At 46.6% G+C, this 22,955-nt stretch overlaps 1 protein-coding gene across 3 annotated transcripts; it reads left to right on the top strand.

Moving 5' to 3' along the window:
• The first annotated feature begins 417 nt into the window (after nt 1-417).
• On the top strand, nt 418-21,627 carry TAF8 (TATA-box binding protein associated factor 8). 3 transcript variants are annotated; one of them, XM_070586063.1, is made up of 10 exons: nt 677-740; nt 1,523-1,679; nt 2,242-3,649; nt 5,327-5,425; nt 5,748-5,810; nt 6,877-7,001; nt 10,443-10,590; nt 12,042-12,184; nt 19,169-19,308; nt 19,592-21,627. In XM_070586063.1, the coding sequence occupies exons 3-10, from the start codon at nt 3,577-3,579 to the stop codon at nt 19,602-19,604; spliced, it is 804 nt and encodes a 267-aa protein (XP_070442164.1). In that variant the 5' UTR covers nt 677-740; nt 1,523-1,679; nt 2,242-3,576; the 3' UTR covers nt 19,605-21,627. The 3 variants fall into 3 exon arrangements, with proteins under 3 accessions (XP_070442162.1, XP_070442163.1, XP_070442164.1); XM_070586061.1 differs by lacking the exon at nt 2,242-3,649 and having other exon boundaries at nt 418-740; XM_070586062.1 differs by lacking the exons at nt 2,242-3,649; nt 19,169-19,308; nt 19,592-21,627 and adding an exon at nt 14,897-15,619 and having other exon boundaries at nt 614-740.
• The last annotated feature ends 1,328 nt before the right edge of the window (nt 21,628-22,955 follow it).

Raw genomic sequence — 22,955 nt, forward strand, 5'->3', positions numbered from 1 at the left:
CCCGCCAGGCGCCCGCAAACGGAGACGAATGAGGCGCGGTGCTGTCACCGCACGAAGAACCCCATCCAAAGGGACTGACGGGCGAGTGACAGCGGAAAACCACAGGCGCCGCGTGGACGCCACGCCCTGGGAGTGAGGCAGGCAAGGGACAGCCTCCCGCCGCCTGCGCCTCCCGGTTCGCCCCGCAAATACCTGCGGATTGACTGAGGGCAAGAAGGTAGCGGGATGCAGAGGAAGACCTGCACTAGGTGTTCGTTAGGCTCTGGTTCCAAGTTGGACTTTGGAACTGCGGAGCTGTCAGCACAAAATAAGGTTTCCCAAGTTTCCCGCTCAGGAGAATCACCCGGAGAGCTTAACAATACAGATTCCCAGACCCCATCCCAGAGAGTGTCACTGGGACTGGGCGGGACCCAGCTAGGTGTTGCTAACAGGCAAGTTTGGAGCGTTCCAGGGGTGTGCTCTTTAAGAGAAACGATTTCATCTTGAAAGAGGTGTGAAACCGATGGCGCATCTTCCTGGCCAATTCGGGGCCCCAGGAACCCGTTGCTCACAGAAGGTCACGTGAGCCGGGGTCATCAGGTGCACCCCCTTCTGGGCTTGAGGGCTCGCGCCGCCCCGCCGCCTCGCCGTGCCGCCCCGCCCCGCGACTACAAGTCCCATCCTGCCCTGCGCTTGCGCACATTACGCCGAGCAAGATGGCCGACACGGCGGCCACTGCCGGGGCCGGCAGCTCCGGAACGGTAAGGGCGGGAGGCGCGGGGCCGAAGCCGAGAGTGTCTGGGCATTCTGTAACTTTCCTCTAGCCTGGGTAACAAGCTCATACCCAGAAATCCAGCCCCACCATAAGCTCCGAGTGGAGGAGGGTCTTTCAGGCCGTACGTGCCCCCCCTCCTTGGGACTTGGCGGCGGCCTCCTGAGTTGGTGGACCTGTGTACTGATTGGCTCGTTCCCTGGTGGGTGTTGGGAACCCGGAACACCTCCTGATTGGTCCGAAGAGGCCGTTTTCGCCTCCTTATTGGCCAGCCAAAGTTGGGCGGGATTCCTGTTTCAAAATATTTAGCTCTCTTGCTTTTCTCGTTATCCTTCGCCCTCCTCTCCTCTGCATCGTGTGTTGTTTTAATTTTCTTGTTAGTGAAATGGTGTAGAGAGGGGAGGAACGAGAGATTTTTTTTTCTGAGAGGTAGACATGAATTCACTCCCATCATGAGTGTTTCTTTAGTTATGTAATATATTCTGATAATCTGTTAAAATAAAAAGTAAAAAACAACCAATTTGTGTTACTGGAATTTTAAGTTTTAGGTAAACAGAAAGGCTTTCTCTGTATTTAGAGTCCCTTGGGTGTTCACTTATCACTCAGTCAAGATCTGGAAGTCTAAACATCGGGGGCTACCACATTTTCTTAAGCACTGTTAAATATTTAGCAAAAGAACCTTTGCTTGTCATTGACGATGTGTGAAACATGTGATTTCCTCCCTGTCCTGTGGATGAAAATCTTCTCTCTTTCTGGGCTGCTGATTCACAGAGATCAGGAAGTAAACAGTCTACTAACCCTGCTGATAACTACCATCTGGCTCGGAGGCGAACCCTGCAAGTGGTTGTGAGCTCCTTGCTGACAGAGGCAGGGTTTGAGAGCGCTGAGAAAGCATCTGTGGAAACATTGACAGAGATGCTGCAGAGCTGTGAGTACTGGCAAACATTAGGCCTTCTTCGAGGCAACCAAACGTCTGTTCTGTCTCGTGCGTTGTGATAGTGTTAGAGAGGATTGAAGAAGGAAGAGGAGAGTATAGTAAAGTGACTTACAGGCTTTAGAATCAGATAGACCTGGGTGTAAGTCGTTACTCTGTCACTTAACACTCTTTCACTAAACCTCCTGAACCTCAGTTTCCTCATTTGTGCAATGGGTTAATAATTTACATCTAATGGAGTTGTGGATATAAGTGAGACATATCTTTATAAAGCAATCGATGCTGGGAACATTGTAACCTCGATGACTTGTGGGTGCTGTTCTTAGTGCTTTTTGCTCTCTATACTCAAAGAACTTACAGTTTGCTGGAGAGTCTGGATTAATTCCCATGAAATAGATGCCACACATTATATAACCAAATGTTATATTATGTGATACAAAGAGTGAGGGTGAATAAGTTTTATAGAATGGAAAAAAACACTTTTTTTTTTTTAAGATTAGCACCTGAGCTAACATCTGTTGCCACTCCTTTGTTTTTCTTCTTCTTCTCCCCAAAGCCCCAGTACTTCGTTGTCTATTCTAGTTGTGAGTGCCTCTGGTTGTGCTATATGGGACGCTGCCTCAGCATGGCCTGATGAGCGGTGCCATGTCTGCGCCTGGGATCCAAGCCGGTGAAACCCCAGGCTGCCAAAGCAGAGCCACGAACTTAACCACTCGGCCATCGAGCCAGCCCTGAAGAAACCACTTTTAAAAGGAAGTGTCTTAAGGTTTAGGGACGTAGAATAGTCTCACCTAGGCTTTGCTGCATATACAACATGTTTCCCTGTTTGGACCTTATTTTTTTTGAGTAGGATGGCATGGGGATGAGTGTATGTAAGTTGTTTTTGTTTTTTTTTAAAGTGAACATTTGTTCCTTTTTTTTTTAAAGATTTTATTTATTTCCTTTTTCTCCCCAAAGCCCCCCTGTACATAGTCATGTATTCTTAGTTGTGGGTCCTTCTAGTTGTGGCATGTGGGATGCCACTTCAGCATGGCCTGATGAGCAGTGCCATGTCTGCACCCAGGATTCGAACCGGTGAAACCCTGGGCCGCTGAAGTGGAGAACAGGAACTTAACCACTCAGCCACGGGGCCAGGCCCTGTAAGGTGTTTTTAAGGGGATCAACACCTATGAGTGGAAGTGAGAGAAAGGTTTAGGCAGAGGGAGAAGCTGAACTGCAATTCAGGCCAAGCAAAGAATTAGGCAACTCCCTGGGGAGCTCTGAATAGCTTATTACCCATCAGTATCCCACATCAGGCCACAAAGGCCCTGCGTTTGTACTCCAGTTCTTCATCAGTCACTAGATGTGGGTTCCCCAGGGAGGGCATGACATGGGATGCTCTCTGCAGCTGATGTTTAGACGTTTAAATACCAAATGTTTTCCTAAAGCAGCGATCTGAACCTTTTTGGTCTCAGAACCCCTTTAGACTCTTAAATATTGAGGACCCTGAAGAGTTTTGTATACATGGGCTTTATATGCTATACAGATATTTGCCACATCAGAAAAGAAAACTGAGAATATTTTTAAACATAAGAATGCACAAGCACACATTCCATTATCCAGCAGAGCTGTGATGTCATCACAGGTCATATAGCCTCCAGAAAACTACATGAGAGAATGAGAAGGAAAAACTCAAAGAATGTCTTAATTTTATTATGAAAATAGTTTTGACCTGTGGACTTTGGAAAGGATTTCAGGGAGGCCCTGGGATTCCTGGAACGCCCTGAGAATGTTTGTCCTAAAGGAATGGACTCATAGTTCCCAACAGATAAGAATACAGTCCTTGAAAAGATCTCACCATTCGGAGTGTAAAGGGCCTCATGGTTGAGGCGGTTCTTTCTCATGCCGCTGGATGAGGCCTTTTTTCTCTCAGAAGAAATGGTTGCCACTAAAGGGGATGGAGCTGAAATACTTGTGTTGGAAAGGTGAGTATTAGAACTAAGAGATTTGAAAACAGTATAAAAGTCGGCCCCTTCAGCCAAAGGAACGCCAAGGATGGACGGCTTAAACTGAGGGCTTGCTAAGACTTGAGCACCTCCATGTTGTCCAGAGCTCTGGATAGCAAAGTTTTAGGATTCGTGTTAGTTATAAGCATCGGACAGAATTGTGCTTGTTGACTACAATTGCTTTGTTTCTAGGGACCCCAATCTTAGACTGGGTTCAGAGCAAAGTCTCCGTGTTGTTTTCTACATTTCTTGTACGTATCCTTTGACATCCTGGCACCTGCTGGCATGAAAAAAGCCAAATAGGTGAAGATATTTTAACCGCCCCCTGGCTTATTTCTAAGATGTTCTACCAGGATTCTAATTAGATTTCCCCACAGTAAACAGATACTGCCCACCGTTTTCCTATGTAGAGGCCGATGTTAATGACCTGCTCAGAGCAGCGTGGCGTGTTGGTGGTAGGTCTTCAGGTAGACGCCTTCCCTCTGAAGCACCACTCGCTCTTAGCTTCTGAGCCATTAGGCCCCTTACCTTTTTGGGCCCCTTTTACATCTGATGAACTCTGTGATCCCATCCCCAGAAAAAGGCTTTTTTTGTATGGAAAATTCAGCACAATTTCAGAGCCTTCATGGAACTGCCCATCCACCTCTGAAGCCCGTTCATGGCCCCCAGCTTCATACTTCTTCTTTCCCCTGAAGGACTTTAACATACCTCTTAAATAGAGGTTCAGCTTCAGGCAGAAGAAACAAAAACTTGCCCTCTAGAGAATAAGACTTTTTGTGTGCGTGTGGCAAGATATACATAACATAACATTTACCAATTTCACCTTTTTTTTTTTTTTTTGCTGAGAAGGATTCACCCTGAGCTAACATCTATTGCCAATCTTCCTCTTTTTGCTTGAGGAAGATTCGCCCTGAGCTAACATCTGTGCCAGTCTTCCTCTGTTTTGTATGTGCGTCACCACCACCGCATGGCTGCTGACAAGTGGCATAGGTCTGTGCCCAGAAACTGAGCTCAGGCTGCTAAAGTGGAGCATGCCAAACTTAACCATTAGGCCATGGGGCTGGCCCCCAAATTTAACCAATTTTAAGTGTAGAATTTAGCAGCATTAAATACGTTCACAATGTTCTGCAACCATCAACACTATCCATTTCCAGAACTTTTTCATCATTCTAAACAGAAACTATGAATCCGTAAACGATGACTCCCCGTTTCCTCTCCCCTCAGCCCCTGGTAGCCTCAATCTACTTTTCCTCTCTATGAATTTTCTTTTTTCTAAGTACTTCATATAAGTAGAATCTTAAAATATTTGGCTTTCTGTGTCTGGTTCATTTCACTTAACATAATGTTTTCATAGTTCACCCATGTTGTAGCGTGTGTCAGAATTTCATTCCTTTTGAAAGCTGAATGATATTCCATTGCACGTATAGACCACGTCTTGTTTATCCATTCATCTGTTGGTGGCACGGTGTTGTTTCCACCTTTTGGCTATTGTGAACAATGCTGCTGTGAACATTGGTGTACAAGTATCCGTTTGAGTCCCTGTTTTCAGTTTGCTTGGGTGTGTACCTAGGAGTGGAATTGCTGGCTCATATGGTAATTCTGTGTTTAACTTTTCTTGAACCGAGAATGAGACTTTATGCTGTGATCCTTCCCTAGACATTTCAGAAATTGGGAGGAGTGCCAAGTCTTACTGTGAGCACACAGCCCGGACCCAGCCCACACTGTCAGATATTGTGGTCACACTTGTCGAGATGGGTGAGTACGCCTCCAGTTTCCAATTCTTCGATGCAGCTGAGTTGGAGTTATGGGACAGAGGAGTCCCCAGCAGTCAGCCGTGGAATTCCCTCATGAGTCTCCTGGTTTGCTTTTAGCTTGAGAGAGTTATCAAAAGAGGGTCCCTCTGAACCCCTTTGAGAGACCTCCTAACTCCCTGTTGGGGGATTCTGCTGAAACTTCTTTTGAGTGGCTGCAAAGCACTTGAGTTAGGAATTTAAGCTATTTCACCACAGTATTATTCCCCTTTCTGTGTTCAATATCCAGTAGTCTTGGCAGTGATTTTTGTTTTCCTGCTTCTTAGGTTTTAATGTGGACACTCTCCCTGCTTATGCAAAACGCTCTCAGAGGATGGTCATCACTGCCCGTAAGTGACTTTGAACTGAGATACTCAGTAAGTGCTCAATTAATGCCTGTGGGATGAACTAACTGAATGGGGCAGGGATTGGTTTGTAGCTGCTTCCTTGCTGCAGGCTTCCTTCCATTATTTGGGGCTCCTTGCGATATAATCTTTATTTGGGCTCATAGGATTAGGATGTGAAGTTCGGTCACCAGAAAGTAAACCATCTCTGAGCTGTTGCTGTGGTTCTTGTGCTTCCTCCCCAGAAGAGCAATTGATGCTGCTTGAAAAATGTGAAACTTCTTGTTCTTTAGATCAAGGGTCAGTAAACTAAGGCCTGGAGGCCTAATGCAGGCCACTGCTTGTTTTTATAAATAAAGTTTTATTGGAACACAGCCATGTTTACTTACTATCTCTGGGTACTTTCACACTAATGGTAGAATTGAGTAGTTGTGACAGACTGTGTGGCTTGCAAAACCTGAGATATTTACTCTCTGTTCTCTTACACAAAAAGTTTGATGACCTCTGCCGTAGATAAACTGAGTGCCATAAACTGGGTTGGGAGTAGCTAGTTTGGGCCTAAAGGACCTGGAGAGAATTCACTAGATTTTTTTTTTTTTTCACTTTTTTCGTGCTGGCATCTTTTTTAAGAACTTCCCTCTCGAAGTAGCAGTAGAAGGTACCATTCTCAATCACCTGTTGCTGTCATTAGCCCACACTTCCTTATGTGGCTGACTGTAGGTCTCTGTTATCTGGGTTCTAAGAAAAGAGAGTTGGCAGCCCACCCACCTCCTTAGCTGCTCAGCATGCTCTTTCATGTAGTTAACTTGGCACCGCCATCCACTCACTTACCTAAGAAGCATGCAAGCAGGTTGTCATAGATGGAAATGTCACCCTGGGTCATCAGCAGGACTGGGCATGGTGGAGGTGGCCTGCTCATATCCTCAAGCCATTAAAGGCCTTTTATCGATAGAAATACAAGGTGCCTGTTGTATAGAACATTAAAGTGCAGGATTGACTTGGAGAAAAGGAGGGTTTGGGTAGAGACCCAGGGCTTTGGGTGAAGGAGTAACCACTTGTGACTCTGTTGCAGCTCCAGTGACCAACCAGCCAGTGACCCCCAAGGCCCTCACGGCAGGGCAGAACCGGCCCCACCCACCACACATCCCCAGCCACTTTCCCGAGTTCCCCGACCCCCACACCTACATCAAAACTCCGGTGAGTGATGAGGCCGCGCTGAGGACTGTGAGGGATGCAAAAGCAGAGTCAATTCCTACGGACTCTCAGACTGGAGTCCAAAAGTTTGTTGGTAAAAGGGTAGTTCAGAACCCAGAATGTCTTTCCTCATTGAAAAACAATTAGGCAATGGAGAATTATGTTCTCCAGTTTGCTGACAAAAGTATAGTGAACGAAGAAATGGAAGCTGGTGCAATTTTACCTGTCCCACCAAAACACAAAATTACCTGGCCACACAGAGAAAAGACGTATTCCACAAAATGTTCTTAGCAATTCTTGGTGGAATTATAGGTAACTTTTGTTGTTTTGTGTGTGCTTTTCTAGATTTTCCAAATTTTCCATAATAGAAAAGAGTTACTTTTGAAATTAAGGAGGAAAACTTATTTAAAACATACTTGGTAATATCATGAAAAGGAAGTTTTTGTAACTGAGTTCTGGGTCTGTATGAGGACAAGTCAAGTTGTCCTCTGTGGTTCAAATGTGTTCTCATTTGCTGGACTAGCAGTTTCACCTCCCTTGGGAAGGGGTGTGCAGAGGCGTCCCCACGGTTCTTCCACACGCTTCCTTTGTCTACACCACATTTTTGTTGTTAGTCCGGTGGAGTCAGTTCTGACTCCTAGCACCCCTGTGTACAGCAGAGCAGAACTCTACCCGGTCTTTCTGCGCCGTCCTCTCACCTTCCGGCACTGTATCAGATGATGCTCTGCTGCTATTCTTAGGGTTTTCATGGCCAGTTTTTTCAGAAATGGGTGGCCAGGTCCTTCCTCCTAGTCTGTCTTCGTCTGAAAGTCCCACTGAAATCTGTCCACCATGAGTGACCCCACTGGTATTTGAAATATCACTGGCGTAACTTTCAGCCTGGCAGCAACACGCAGCCACCACAGTATGACAACTGACAGACGAGTGGTGTGGTTCCCTGTCCGGGAAAGGAACCCGGGCCCAGGTGGGGAGAACACCGAGTCTTAACCACTAGAGCACCAGGGCTGGCTCCACACCACGTACTGGTGCGAATATGGCCATCACGCAGGCTGTTGGAACAAGTCCTTCAGGACATTTCCCCACACCCATCTCTATATTCAAACATTTGAAATTAAATCCAATCCAAATTCTTTTATATGTAACTTATAACAAATTTCAGAAGTCAACAATGATAAACTATAAAATTCAGAGAAATAATACATGGCGTTCTATTTTAGCAGCTGAGAAATATATTCGTAATGCAGATATTAAAACTGATACAAGGTACTGGATGTACATCCTACTCGCCATGGCCAGAAACCCTATATTTGACAGTGAAACACTGTCTATTATCAGAGTAGTGATGGATACGTGGATACGGGGGAGAGGAATAGACGGTCACCCACCATTGCAACACAGCCATTGCCCTTGACCATTGTGTCTGTAATTAGCGTCCTAATGCTGCCAGAACAAAGTAGGTGGCTTAGAACAACAGAAACTTATTGTCTTATAGTTCCAGAGGCTAGATGTCCAAGATCAGGGTGTTGGCAGACTCCCTCTGAAAGCTGTAGAAGAACCCTTCCTTGCCTCTTCCCAGCTTTGGGTGGGTGGTTGGCAGTCTGTGGCATTCCTTGGCTTAGAGATGCCACACTCCAGTCTTCTGTCTTCACATGGCTGTTTTCTTACAAGGGCACCAGTCATGTTGGCTTAACGTCTCCCTGTTCCAGTATGATCTCATGTTAACTGAGTATATCCTACAGTGACCCTATTTCCAAATAGGATCATATTCTGACGTGCTGGGGGTTAGGACTTCAACATATCTTTTTTTAGGCAACACAATTCAACCCACAAGAGTCTCTGACTCTTTTATAGTGTGTCTCTATCAGTAAAAATATTAAGCCCATACTTTAATATTTGTTTGCTTATTTACATGAATTCTATAGTGTAACACTATACTCAACTAATGTACATTAAAAGATAGTGTGACCCTTATTGAAGGTTCAGGAAACCTGTTTGCTCCTTTTTGGTGGCAGCTGTGTGATTGCCTCTGCTTTTTTTATGTTTTAAAATCTTAGTTTAATACTTGATGGAATAATAGGTTGGAGATTTGATTCTCAGATCAATTTATTTCGATCCTTTAATAGCTCTCAGAATTGAAAAAGGTATATTACAAAGAAATGTGGCATCATTGGTAGCCCATAATAACTCATAAAATTAATTAATTTTTTTCATTCTCATCTACCAGTTATTCGAAGAATTTTGTTTAAAATTTTCTATTAAACTTCTAACTTCTTGAGTGTCAAACACTTAGTTTAAAAATAATTGTAAGATCTTGCATTTTAAAGTTTTTAACAAGTATGTTGAAAATCCACTCAAATTCTTTATTTGGGGATTTTAAACATGTCATAAAATCCTGTTACTTTGTTTAAATGTAGATATGGGAACTGTATAGGTAACACATTGGAATGAACATTGATAGCAGTGGAAATGTTTCCAAGTACCTCCTTTAGAAATCCTCTCTGGGGGCTGGCCCCGTGGCCGAGTGGTTAAGTTCGCGCACTCCGCTGCAGGCGGCCCAGTGTTTCGTCAGTTCGAATCCTGGGCGTGGACATGGCACTGCTCATCAGACCACGCTGAGGCAGCGTCCCACATGCCACAACTAGAAGAACCCACAACGAAGAATACACAACAATGTACCGGGGGGCTTTGGGGAGAAAAAGGAAAAAATAAAATCTTTAAAAAAAAAAAAAAAAAGAAATCCTCTCTGTATCGTGAAGAATATTTACTTCTTTGGTCATTTTATTACTTATTTCTTTTTTAAATGCAGTAATACCTTCTTTTTTTTAATTTGCTGGGAAAGATTCGCCCTGAGCTAACATCTGTTACCAATCTTCCTCTCCTTTTTTTCCCTCCCCAAAGCCCCAGTACATAGTTATATATCCTAGTTGTCAGTCCTTCTAGTTCTCTGTGAGCTGCTGCCACAGCATGGCCGCTGACACACCAGTGGTGTGGCTCCACACCCGGGAACTGAACCCGGGCCACTGAAGCAGAACGTGATGAACTTTAACCACTAGGCCATCAGGACTGGCTCTTTTTTGGTCATTTGTAAAATGTCACCCTTACCATTACAATTTAAGATTGTTTTGGCCAACTTCTCATTCTGATTAGCTCTTGATCGTTTTTCTCTCCATTAACATGATTGCTGAAAAGCTTGTAATTAGGAGCAGGAGGAGTGTCAGGCCTGCCATTTTCTTGTTCACTTGCACTTACATTAGCGTCTTCAGTCTATATTTCTTTGAGGGGATCTTTTGTGACAATGTGTCCATTTTGTGAGGGTTGGTTTGACAAAACAAGACAGTACAATCCACAAAAGGGTGGAAGGACCTGGCATCACCAAGGCAGGGACCCTGGGAGAGCAGAATGACCCGTTGATGCTACTCTGGTGTCTTTGCTCTTCTCTTTTAGACGTACCGTGAGCCCGTGTCAGACTACCAGGTCCTGCGGGAGAAGGCTGCATCCCAGAGGCGAGATGTGGAGCGGGCACTCACCCGTTTCATGGCCAAGACAGGCGAGACCCAGAGTCTTTTCAAAGATGACGTCAGCACGTTTCCACGTGAGAGTCTCTCCCCTCTGTAGATTCTGTCTTGTCTTTTGTGATAATCACACCATCTCCCCTTTCTCTCAGCAGGGTAGGAAGAGACGAATAAGCTTGGTCCTTGTCTTGGGTTTTAGCTTGTTCTTCAGACTTCTGGCTTCTTTTCCCAGGTCTTAAGGGCCTGTCTCTAACTGATAACTCCAAAACACTAACGGCCTCTATCAGGATTGGCCGCTTGAGGTGCACTGAGTTTAGGTTACCTCAAGGGTGACTGAGCCCTAGGCTCATACCAGAGAGGTTCAGACAGTAGAAGTGGCAGCCCTGGTAGGAGAAGGGACACTGGCATCAGGGGACAGGGCAGTTACGGAACATCTGCCGGGCTTTGCCCTTCACGATGTCCTCTCACAGGTACCATCTCATTTTATTTGTCATCTCAGCACTACCATTTGGCCATGTGATCAGTTACTTCATCTCCATAGGCCTCAGTTTCTCCAAAGGTAGAGGGAGTTTGGTTTGGGTGATTCAGTCATTAAGTTCCTATTGAATGCTTGCTGTGTGTCTGGCCCTGCAGTAATAGCAGCTAAGAGTTATTAAGTGCCAGGCACTGTGCTAATTGTTTCCCATACACTGTAATTAAATCCTCACGTGAGCCTGTGTTAGGAGCCATTATCACCATCATTATAGGAAGCCGAGGCTTAGAGAGAAGAGAAATGAAGACGCTCACCCAAGGTCACACAGCGAGTAGGTAGCATTCAAACCCAGCTCTTTCTGACCACAGGACCCCACATCCGAGCCACATCTAAAAATAATCTTAGAGTGTCTCTTGATAATCACGTTCTGCCGTAGAAGTGTACGTGAGATTTTCTTTTCATTTTTTTAATCAATAGTTTCTTTTTCTCATCCGCAATGCTTTTTGGAAGAACTGGAACGCTCTCTTACCTGACATGCCCTCTAGATCACTGAATATGCCTACATGGGGAGTTCTCAAGTCCAGCATTTGGACTTGAGTCCTTCATGCTGAAAGGATCAATATCCTTGCTCTAGAAATGAGGCCAGAGGGGTTAACTGGCCCTGGGTGCAAGATTACTAAGCTGATGCTTTGCTAGGCTTTAGCCCCAGTTCTGTCTGATTTCAGCTGTACTTGGTAAAAGTGGGCTCTGAAGTCATATTGCCCGAGTTCAAATCCTGCTCTGCCACTTTCTGTGTGCCTGAGCAAGCCACTTAACCTCTCCGTGCCTCAGGTTCCTCATCTATAAAATGGGGTTGGTAATTGTACTTACTTAATAGGATGGCGGCGAGGATTAAAGATAACATGTAAAGCCTGAGGGACATGGCCTGGCCCGTGGTAAGTGCTCAGAGTGCAGTGCCATTACTGTCACTCGGTGCTGCTCACTGATCTGTTGGAAGGCTCCAGGCCAGCTGCCGGAACTCCATGACAGTGGAACCGTGCCTCTCTTCCAATTCCCCAGTGATTGCTGCCAGGCCCTTCACCATCCCCTACCTGACGGCTCTTCTGCCGTCTGAGCTGGAGATGCAACAAATGGAGGAGACGGATTCCTCGGAGCAGGATGAGCAGACGGACACCGAGAACCTCCCTCTTCACATCAGCACGGTGGGTCCTGCCTTCTGCCTGCTTCAGCGGCCCCCCACACTAGCCCATACTGCCCGCAGCTGGTCACCATGGCAATTGGACATGACCTACCCTGGGTCTCTGGCTTTGTGTTAGGCTTTGCATGATGGGTTTGTAATGATCCCAGTGTGACGTGATCTCCAGCTTGAGAGATAAGCCCATGCCCTGGGGATTCATCCATTCATTCAGCAAACATTGAATGAAGGCCTGCCAGAGCCAGGCAAGTTCCAGGTGCTGGGGAATTAGTAGGAGACAAAATAGACAAAGTTTCCTGCTTTCATGGAGCTAAGGAAATATAATAAATTAGGAGATAGGAAGTAGCTATGGGCCTGAGGGGATGTGGTATTAGATAGGGTGACTGAGAAGGTGACATTTGAGTAAAGACCCGAAGAGAAGAAGGCTTGCACATATCTCGGAGTAGAGCATTTCTCGCAGAGGGAACAGCAGATGCAAAGGCCCTGAGGTGGGAGCTGTTGTGTTAAAGAACAACAAGGCCATCAGGGTCACCAGAGTGGTGTGAACAAGGGGGAGAGAAGCAGGGTATGAAGTCAGAGAGCTCCTGGGGGGAGTCAAATATTAAAGGCTGTATTAAACACTTGGGCTTTTTCTCAGTAAGGTGGAAGCCATTGGAAATGCTGAACAGAGGTGGGTCGGGATGTGAGGTCGGTTTGTGAGCAGGATCAGTCAGGTTGCTGTGCTGAGAATAGACTATAGAGGGTAAGGGCAGAAGTTCAGAGACCACTTAGGAGGCTGTCACAGTAAACTTCGAGATGGTGGTAGAAATGGAGATAATGAGACATTGTCAGGTAGATTATTTGGTCAAATTCTAGATTATTTTCAGAGCAGAGCCAACTGATGGAGTGGATGGGAGAGAAAGAGTCAAAAATAAATGCAAGGTTTTTTGCCTGAGCAACAGGAAAGGTGGAATTGCCTTCAGCCAAGATAGGAAAGGTGGTTGGGTGGAACAGGTGTATGAGGGAAAGCCAGGAGCTCAGGTTTAGATGAGGTAAGTTTGAGATGCTTATTAGACAGGCAGGCAGCGATGTCAGGTAGAGAGAAGGATGTAGGAGCTGGAGTTGGAGGAGTCTTAGGGCTAGCGATGCAAACTGGGGAGTCATCAGCGTGTGGACAGTGTCTAACACCGTGAGTCTAGATGAGCTCTCCTGGGGAGTGAGTGAGGATGCAAAAGAGAAGAGGGGCAGGACTGAGCCCTGGAGCTCTCCACGTTCAGAGGGTGAGGAGATGAGGAGGAACCAGCCAAGGAGATGGAGAAGGCACAGCCGGAGCGGTGGGAGAACTGGGAGGGTGTGCTGTTCTGGAGACCAAGGGAAGGAAGTGTTTCAGGGAGAAAAGAGTGATCGGCTGTGTCAAAAGCTCCAGTTAGGGGCCGGCCCAGTGGCGCAGCGGGTAAGTTTACACGCTGCACTTTGGCAGCCTGGGGTTCGCCAGTTCGGATCCGGAGTGCGGGCCTAGCACTGCTCGTCAAGCCACGCTGTGGCAGGCGTCCCACATATAAAGTAGAGGAAGATGGGCACGGGTGTTAGCTCAGGGCCAGTCTTCCTCAGGAAAAAAAAAAAGCTGCAGTTAGTTCCAGTAATATGAGGACTGAGAATTTGTCCATTCGATTCGGCAATGGGAATGTAATTTGTGACCTTGACAAGAGCGATTTCAGTAAGCATAAGAGCAAGGTTTCTGGAGTGAATTCAGAGTGATCGGAGAAGAGAAACTGTAGTCAGTGAGTATAGACTTAGTTGTCCATTATGGTAGGCACTAACCACACGTGGCTATTTAGATGTAAATTAATTAAAATTGAATAAACTAAAAACGCAGTTCCTTAGTCACCCTAGCCACATATCAAGTGTCCAATAGCCATGTACGGCGAGTGGCTACCACCCTGGGCAGTGCAGATATGAACATATCACTGCGGAAAGTTCCAGTGGGCAGTGCTTATATAGAGAGTTGTTTCAAGGAATTCTGCTGTAAAGTGGAGAAAAATGGAATAGTAACTAAAGGGGAGAAGTTGAGCAGTTAAGAGAGGTGTTTTTATTTTTTCTTTGTGTTTGTTTTTTAAGATAAGAGGAATAACAGGATTTATATGGTCTGTATGCTGGCGGGAATGATCTGGTAGAGAGGGAAAATTGATGCAGGAGAGGAGGCATCGTTTGGAAATGATGTTCTTTGATAGGTGAGAGGGCGCGGGAGCTAGTGCCCAGAGGGAAGGTTTGGCTTATCGTGGACATTTCATACCCAGGGCAGGAGGTAGAGTGTGGGGGCACAGAGACAAAGGTGGGTGAGATGCGCTCGTTGGGACTTGTGGATGTTCTTTTCCGGTTATCAGTGTGTTGTGCTTGGCAAGTAAAAGAATAAGGCTCTGCTCTTGATCCTGCTTCTTGGGAGAAAGTGCCGAGTAGAGCCACAGAGCTGCTGGAAGCTCTAATGCCTTTAAGGCTTACGGGACCCTTATAGTCAGGTTACCACCTTCCATCCTTTAAGATTGGCCCTAGCTTTTAAGCAAAGGATGCCTTAGTGATTGCAGTTGGACCAGGTGTTCCTCCTGTTCTCTAAGGTGCAGTGCACCAGGTGGCAGCCAGCAGCTCCAGCGTGCGGGTGGGGAGTGCCAGTGCTGTCTCTAACATTGCTGCAGGTCTTCCCTGCTTGAACACACGTTTCTTTAATGTTGATTATTCCTTCCAGAATTAGGGCTGGGAGCCCATGGCTTTCCATAAAGCAGAGGAACTTGTTATTCTCCACTTCTGTTTTGGACTCAGTTAATTTGGTCTGAGATATGGTGATTGGGTCATGGACTAAGATGAGGTTCACCTTATGAGAAGGAGGAATCTTCTAAGCAAACATCACCATCCCTTTGTAAGTACAAAGTTGTTAAAGGGCCTGCAGATATGTTATCTAACATCCAGGGAAGGACATAGGTGAGGTCATGGTGGTGAGTGAACCAAGGCTGAAAGAATGCCAGGAGCTGCCCGAGGATTCCTGGATGCCGAGAGGCCAAAGCAGACAGCAGGGAGTAGAAAGACCTGACGCTCGGAGTCAGACTAGCCTGGCTTCAAATGCGGACTCATGTACTTCCAGACAATGTGACTTTGGTTGCGTTATCTAACTTCTGAGTCTGCTTCCTCACAAGCACAAATTGGATTAGGAACTCCTACCTCAATGGGAAGCAAGAAGCCTGAGGTAAAATGAGCTGATGCAGACCAGGTGCCTGGCACGTGGCAGCTCACGGCGCCCATTGTTCCCACCCCTGCTGTTTTAGGCTATACAACCACATGCTCTTCTGTGAAAAAATAAATGAATAGAAAGACTTAGAGCAACAACATATGTACGATCAATTGGACTTGTTCATGTTATTTTGTTGAACTGGCAAATGTAACCATGTGTTTCAAAATTCAGAATGTACAAAAAGATGTGTGGTGACAATTCTTTCTCTCATCCTTACTCCCTGTCATCCACTTTCCCTCTTCCAAAGCAACCCGTGTCCCCAGCCTCTTGTGTGTCTTCTAGAGACATTGTTTTTTTACTGTTTTAAACACGAACAGCAAATCACAAAATGGTTTTCCCCTTGCTTTTTTCCCTTATTGATATATCTTGGTGATCATTCCATGTCTGTATATAAGGAGTTTTTCTTCATGCGTCACAGTTTCCTCAGATTCCATCGTATGGATGTTAACAATTGAATTTAACCAGTCCCTTTGGGACATTTAGATGTTTTCTATCTTTAGCATTTACAGACATTGTTACAGTGAGTTGAATAGCTGCTATTTTAAATTACTCTTTATCTGTAGATGACAGCACCTTCCTCAAGGACTGTTGCCAGGTAGTTACTTGGTTAACCTGGTTCTGGTTTCTCCATCTACTTGAACATAAAGGGACTATTTATTTAAAATTAGCGTATAATAGAATTTTTTTTCTCATCCATTTGAGCTAGCTACTTCCTGCGGGCAATCCCAGTGCCTAAATTTTTACTCTCTTATGAACCGTATACCGTTCATTTATTCAGCAAGTATTATTTAGTGTCTGGCCTGTGCCAGACACTTTTCTGGGTGCTCAGGACACATCACTAACGAGAAGAAACAAAATATCTGCCTTTTGGGAGCCTGCGTATTGGCAGTGGGGGAACAACAATAAATATGATCTATAAATAATTCATTATATAGTATATTAAAGATGAAAGTGGTGTGGGAGGGGACTGCATAGGGGAAGACCCAGGGTGCAGGGTGGAGGGTTCAGTTTTAAATCGGGTGCTCAGGGTGGACATCACTGAGAAGGTGACATGAGCAGAGACTTGAAGGAGGTGGGGAAGTGAGCCATGTGGATATCTGGGGAAGAGTGTTCTGGAAAGGGAACAGCTGGTGCAAAGGCCCTGAGGAACAGCACCAAGGCGAATGTGGCTGTGGCTCAGGCAAGCAGGGAGGGAGAGAGAGGGGTCGGATCAGGTAGAGCCTGATAGGCAGATTTTAGAACTAGGTTCTTAACTAGTTCTTAACTGGGTGAGATGGGAGTCGTGGAAGGGTGTGGAGCAGAAGAGGGACATAGCTGAGCTTCTTCAGGGATCGCTGGCTGCTGTGATGAGAATGGACTGTGGAGGGAGGGCCGTTAGGAAGCTGCTGCAGTAGGCTAGGCGAGAGACAGTGGTAGGTCCGACCAGGGTGGTCACAGTAGAGGCAGTGGAAGTGGTCAGATTCTGCCCGTATTTTGAAGGTAAGGCCAGGAAGTTTTCCTAACAGATTGGATGTGAGATGTCAGAGAAAGAAAAGAAGCAAGGATGACTGTGGAGGTTTTGGCTTGAACACGTGGAAAGATGCAGTTGCCATCACCTGAGACCCAGAGGACCTCGAGCAGAGCTGTTTACGCATAGGGAAGGTCCGGAGTTCATTTCAGGCACGTTAAGTTTGAGATGCTTACTTGACACCCAGGTGAGGATGTTGAGGGAGCAGTTGGCTCTGTGAGCCTGGAAGTCAGGAGAGGTGAGGGCTGGAGCGGTACATGTGGGAGTTGTGGGTGTGGAAATGGCACTGAAAGCCGTGAGACTGGATGCAGTCACCCCAGGCGCGTGGAGTCCGTTAGAGCCCACATGTGTTCATGTGTTGCTAAGTCTGGCCTGCCAGGCTCAAGGAGCTCTGGACGACTCTTCTCCCACGTTTTTTTTTTTTTTTTTTTTTTTTTGCAAATCTGTCAGTTTAGTACTTCCTTTATCTACCCCTCCCCATCTCAAGGCTGTCAGTGCCTGAAGGGACATTTCCAGAAGCTCTACTTGGGAGAAGAGAAGCTGTTGTCCATGACTCGGGACCCACATCCCGGCTTTGTGAGGCATAGTGATTGAATCGAGGGAACCTCAGTGCCCTCCAGCTGTGGTCCCAGGTGGGCCTTTCAGCACCCCGACCATGTTGCCTCCATCCTTATATCTCAGAAAACACTTAAGGCACGGCTGAAGTAAACTTTCAGTAACTTCGAAGATAGGGTGTTCACCACAGAGAAGTTACAGGAGGGAGGTGGGAGTGAGTGACTAAATCCAGCCGTCAAGAACTTCAGAAAGGTTGGGAGCCAGATACCCATCAGGTCTGGTTGTGGTCAGACGTCGTGTCTGGCATGAGCTAGGTGGATCTGGAGCCATCCTCTTTCAAGAGGGCCTCCAGAAGGTCCACAATGGCTCTAGGTTGCCTTGTGGTCCAACCGGCTCCGGTGTTGGAGAGGGTCAGCACGGGGACCCTGGATGGAACTGGGTCTTTGGGGAGAACAGAATCGATGAGACAGCGAGAGGGCGTGTGGTGGAACTTGGAAGTGATGCGATTCCTTCAGGTTCATTAAGCCTGAGGCTCGTGTCAGCATCCTGGGCCAGCGGTCTCTGTGGGAGAGCCTGCTGTTCGTTTCGTGCCATCTGGTCACAGCCTCCTCAGCCTGCTGTCTTTTGACAGCAGAATCTCCTGGTTGAGGTCCTCTTTTGCCTCAAGTTACAGAACAGGAATCTCAGTGACAGAACCCTTGGCCTGTCACCAGGGGGCGCAGCCCAACCAGCTTCTTCTGGTCACAGTCACCTAGGCCTGAGCTTCTAGGTCAAGTTCTTCATGTGACTTTACCCTCCTTCCCTTGCAGCTTCTGCTCATTGTAAAGAACTTGGAAAATAGACAAAAATATAAATAAGGGAAGGAGAGTCAGTCATCCCTATTCCTGGAACCAGTTTGTAAAATTTCAACATATTACTTGTTTCTATGTCTATACACAGTTGTGATTTAAAAAACACTCTGAAGTGGGATATTGAATATATGTAAACTTATAAACTTTTCTCCAAAATCACTTTCCTCAAAAAATAAACACTGAAAGACCTGCTCACAGGTCACAGATGGGGCGATCAGTGGCGTTCAGTGTTGGCTTCTGCATGCTCTGCTTTGCCTTGGTGGGCACCCTCAGGGCTCGAGAAGTTTCTGGCCTCTGCTGCAATATGATTGTCGGTACCATGTTGCAAGTAGCAGATATTTGAGAACGGCGTGGGGGGTCTGTTATGATTTACATCAGCTTCAGTCCGGGAGACGCCCCGTGCACGTGATTTGTTCTGGCCCTGTGTCTCAGTCCTGTGAGGCATCAGAGTCACTTCTCTTTTTCTTTATCACCCCACAGGCCAGGCGTCCTCCCTGAGGCATCTAAATTTTAGCCCCTGACTCCCTGCCACTCCTGGGTCTCTGTCCTTTCTCACTCATGTCCCTGCCTTCTCAAGAGCTTCAAGGCTTTGTTTTCTGTGCCCGACTGTGTCAAAGCGGTTGGTTGCGTCTTCCTCTGAGAGCCAGGCGGGCCTGGGCCTCATTTCTTCCAGGGCAGAGATAGGCACGTTGCAGAGAAGGTGGTCCCTGGGCTTCAAATTTCTCAATGAAAGGGATGCTGATCGTGCTTCTTATTATGGGCGTGATCTCTTTCCTCATGCCATTGGTGTTTTTGCTTTGTTTCGGTTTTTGCTCAAAGGATGATTCTGGAGCCGAGAAGGAGAACACCTCCGTCCTGCAGCAGAACCCCTCCTTGCCCGGGAGCCGGAACGGGGAGGAGAACATCATCGATAACCCCTATCTACGGCCCGTGAAGAAACCCAAGATCCGCAGGAAGAAGTGAGTTGGAGGCTGGGGTGCTGAGAGGCATCTCCGGCCAACCGAGGTGGTCTTCTCTGCTCCTTGGCGGAAAGGAGAGGCTCACAGTGGGTCTGCACGTTGGGGAGAGGAAGTATTTTCCCTTCTCTTCTCCTTCCTCATCTCCCGTATGTACCTCTCGTTCCATGGAGGTTGAGTGTCCTGCAGCTTGGGGACCAACCCTCACGGCCCTGGAGTTCCCCTCTAGAAGGAGAGCAGGTGGGGCCTCCACCAGGCAGGCTCCATGGATTCCTCTTCTTTCTAGGTCCCTCTCGTGAGCTGAAAGGAAGCCTGCCTTGTACAGGAACGTGGACACCACCCTCCTTGGGGAGTTAAAGCCACTCAAGGGAAGAAGAGAGGGTGGCCTCCTCGTGGTCATGCCCAGGCTGCCAGAGTGTGACCGGGCATGATTTTAATAGCAAACTCTATATAAAGATGACCTATTGCCACTGGATGTTTGGGGTGAGAAAGCTATGATGGTAATAATGAGGCTTTCTTAATCAACCAGGCCATACTGTGGGGTATAGGAGCAGCCGGTGACTTCATTCACTGTCATGGGACTTGATTCCTTGGAGACCTGGAAGACCAACCTGGGAAGGCGGTAGGAAAGAGAGGGTTCTGGGCCTGCTTTGCCTCCTGCCAGAAAGACTGTTTGCCTGGTTTGTTTTTCAGGATGTCTAGACCCCTTTTATTGACTCACAAATAATTTATGGCACCAATTTATCATCCTAGAACCTCATTCTTGTTTCTCTCCTCACATGGGCTCCAAGTGCCCTATTGAGCTGATCAGAGGTGACTTTGCCCTCCATCATCATGTTGGAAACAGGCGGCCACACACCACAGCCCTGACCTGGGGCTGGCAGGAGTCAGGAGGTGGGAGCAGAGACGTTCATGTGGAGGAGAGTGACTCGTAAGGGTTCTCTCAGCGTCTGATGAAAGCTCCCTAAAGCCGGGCAGCACTCTCCTGACAGATTTGTCCCTCGGTGGGATGTGTGCTGGGGAACTACCAAGTCCTGCCCCATCCTGGGAAAGAGGTTTTCTCTGACAAGAGCCTAGATCGGTGGATATATCATGCTGTGACTTGATAGAGGAATCATTGATTTTAAACAGGAAAAGGATTTGATAGGGGTGGGGGGAGGGATGAGATTTTGAGAGCTGGGCCTGGCTTTGTAACCTGACCAGTCTGCTGGAAGGCTGGCGTGGAGGGGAGGCCATGTTCCCACCTTATGGTGGAAGTGGGCTGAGGGGAGCCTGCAGGCCAAGCCAAGGTCTGCTTCCAGGAGCAGGTCTGAATCTGTTCAGCCTCCTTGCTTCTTGGGGGAAGACGGCTTCATCCCTGATGTACCCTACAAACCAAAGTACAAGTGTTTAAGGAAGATGCTGGGCGAGCTGATACGCTTTGGCTGGTCTCCAAAGGAAGAGATTTTAAAACCAAGTCCAAGGGAGAAATATGCCGGCGATACCTGGAGGTTCCTGCAGGATAAACGGGGAGTTCCCTAGGTTAGCATCCGACGGTCCGTATTGATCCTCCTTACACTCAGCTTCCACAGTCATTTCCTGATCTTCCATCCTCCTGGTGAATTTGAAAACTCGAAAAACTTGGTGACTAGACAGCAGGCTCCGTGTTCCTCTGGCCTCACTGTTCTCTAGGGCGCTCCATCCCATCGCCTGGAAGGAGAGAGCTGCGTGTCAGCAACTGAAGAGGGGATGCTAGTGAGAAAATCAGATTCCCCGACTCTGCACCAAATAAGAGTTTTTCATGTTGGTAGTGACGTGAAATTCTTCCGGTTGAAAGCAGTCGGATCGAGCCTGTGCTGAGCCCTCGGAGTCTGTGATTTGGCTCTTGGCGATTCTTGTCCTGCTCAGTTTAAACCCGGGTTTGAGCCATGGCACATGCAGGGCTGGAGCCTTCCCGGCTTGCTGTTCACACTGCTCTCGGGAGCGGCCATCCCAGTCAGCATCTCTGCAGGTACTCTTTGGCCGTCACCATCCAGAGCAAACCCCTGTCGAAGGCCTCATGCTAAAGGCTGACAGGGGTTTGGAAGAGGGGACGTTTCTGCTGTCGAGATTTCAGAGGCTGCACTGCCGTCATTCTGTTCTGGATGAGAGACACTGAAACGCTGACCCCACTATTGTTGTGTAAAAACTGCATAATGCTCAATGTATATTTATAGATTTTTATTTTTTATAACTTTGGGGGAATTCCTGGAGGGAAAAAGTAGTAAACAGAGCCAGATTAAAAGTGTCATTTATGAGCTCTTAATAAAAGGTCATAATAAAAACTTTGCAAATGAAACAGAATTATAAGCTTTGAACTTAGTTTGTATTCAAACCTTTCAGCAAAGCATAAGGCTGTAGACAGAAAAGTAAAGCTTAGCCCTTCTCTTGAACTAAAAACTCCTGGGACTGTCTAAAACTTTTTATTTTGGAAGTTTTCAAACACAAAATTAAAGAGCAAAGTATATGTACTTTCTTTATAAATCCTTCTCCCAGCTTCAACACTTACCAACATCTTTTCATTTCTGTTTCATCTGTTTCTCCCACTTTTTTTCCTTTATTTTTACTTCCTGGAGTATTTGTTAAAGCAAATCTCAGAGCTGTGTCATTTAATCTGTTAATATGTCATTATGCATCTCTGATAGACTTTTTTTTTTTTTTTAAAGATTTTATTATTTCCTTTTTCTCCCCAACACCCCCGGTACATAGTTGTATATTCTTCGTTGTGGATTCTTCTAGTTGTGGTATGTGGGACGCTGCCTCAGCGTGGTTTGATGAGCAGTGCCATGTCCACGCCCAGGATTCAAACCAACAAAACACTGGGCCGCCTGCAGCGGAGCGCACGAACTTAACCACTCGGCCACGGGGCCAGCCCCTCTGATAGACTTTTTAAGATAATTTTGAAATAATCATAGATTCACAGGATGTTGGAAAAAAGGTGTTCAGGGAGGTCCCTGAATGTACACTGCACTCAGTTCCCGGCAGTAGCATCTCACGTAACTGTCGGGCAGTACCGAAACCAGCAGGTTGACACTGGCACAGTCCACAAAGCTTATTCAGATTTCACCCTTTCATGTGTGTAGTTATATGCAATTTTGTCCCATAGATTCCTGTAACCACCACCACCATCAAGATACAGAACATTTCCGTCACCACAAGTCTCCCTTGGGCTATCTCTTTGTAACCGCATCCACTGCTCTCCTCCCCTTCCCTAACTCCAGGCGACCACCACGCCGTTCTCCATCTCTGTCATTTTATTTACAGAATATTATGTAAATGCATCATAAAGTTGGTCACCTTTTGAGGTTGGCTTTTTTCAGTATCAGTGAGTGAGAGCCAACTAGTTCCTGTCTTCCTGTGGCTGAGTCATATCCATGAGATGGATGCACCAGTCTGTTTAACCATTCACACACTGAGGGACATCTAGGCTATTTCCAGTTTGGGGCTACTATGAATAAAGCAGCTATGAACATTTGTGTATAGGTTTTTCTGTAAACATAAGTTTTTGTTTTTCTGCAATAAATGCCTAAGAATGCAATTGCTGAGTCCTATGGTAACTACAGGTTTAATTTCATTTTATTTATTTATTTATTTATTTTTTTGAGGAAGATTAGCCCTGAGCTACCTACTGC

Source organism: Equus przewalskii, chromosome 19 (assembly GCF_037783145.1).
Source record: "Equus przewalskii isolate Varuska chromosome 19, EquPr2, whole genome shotgun sequence".
Lineage (NCBI taxonomy): Eukaryota > Metazoa > Chordata > Mammalia > Perissodactyla > Equidae > Equus > Equus przewalskii.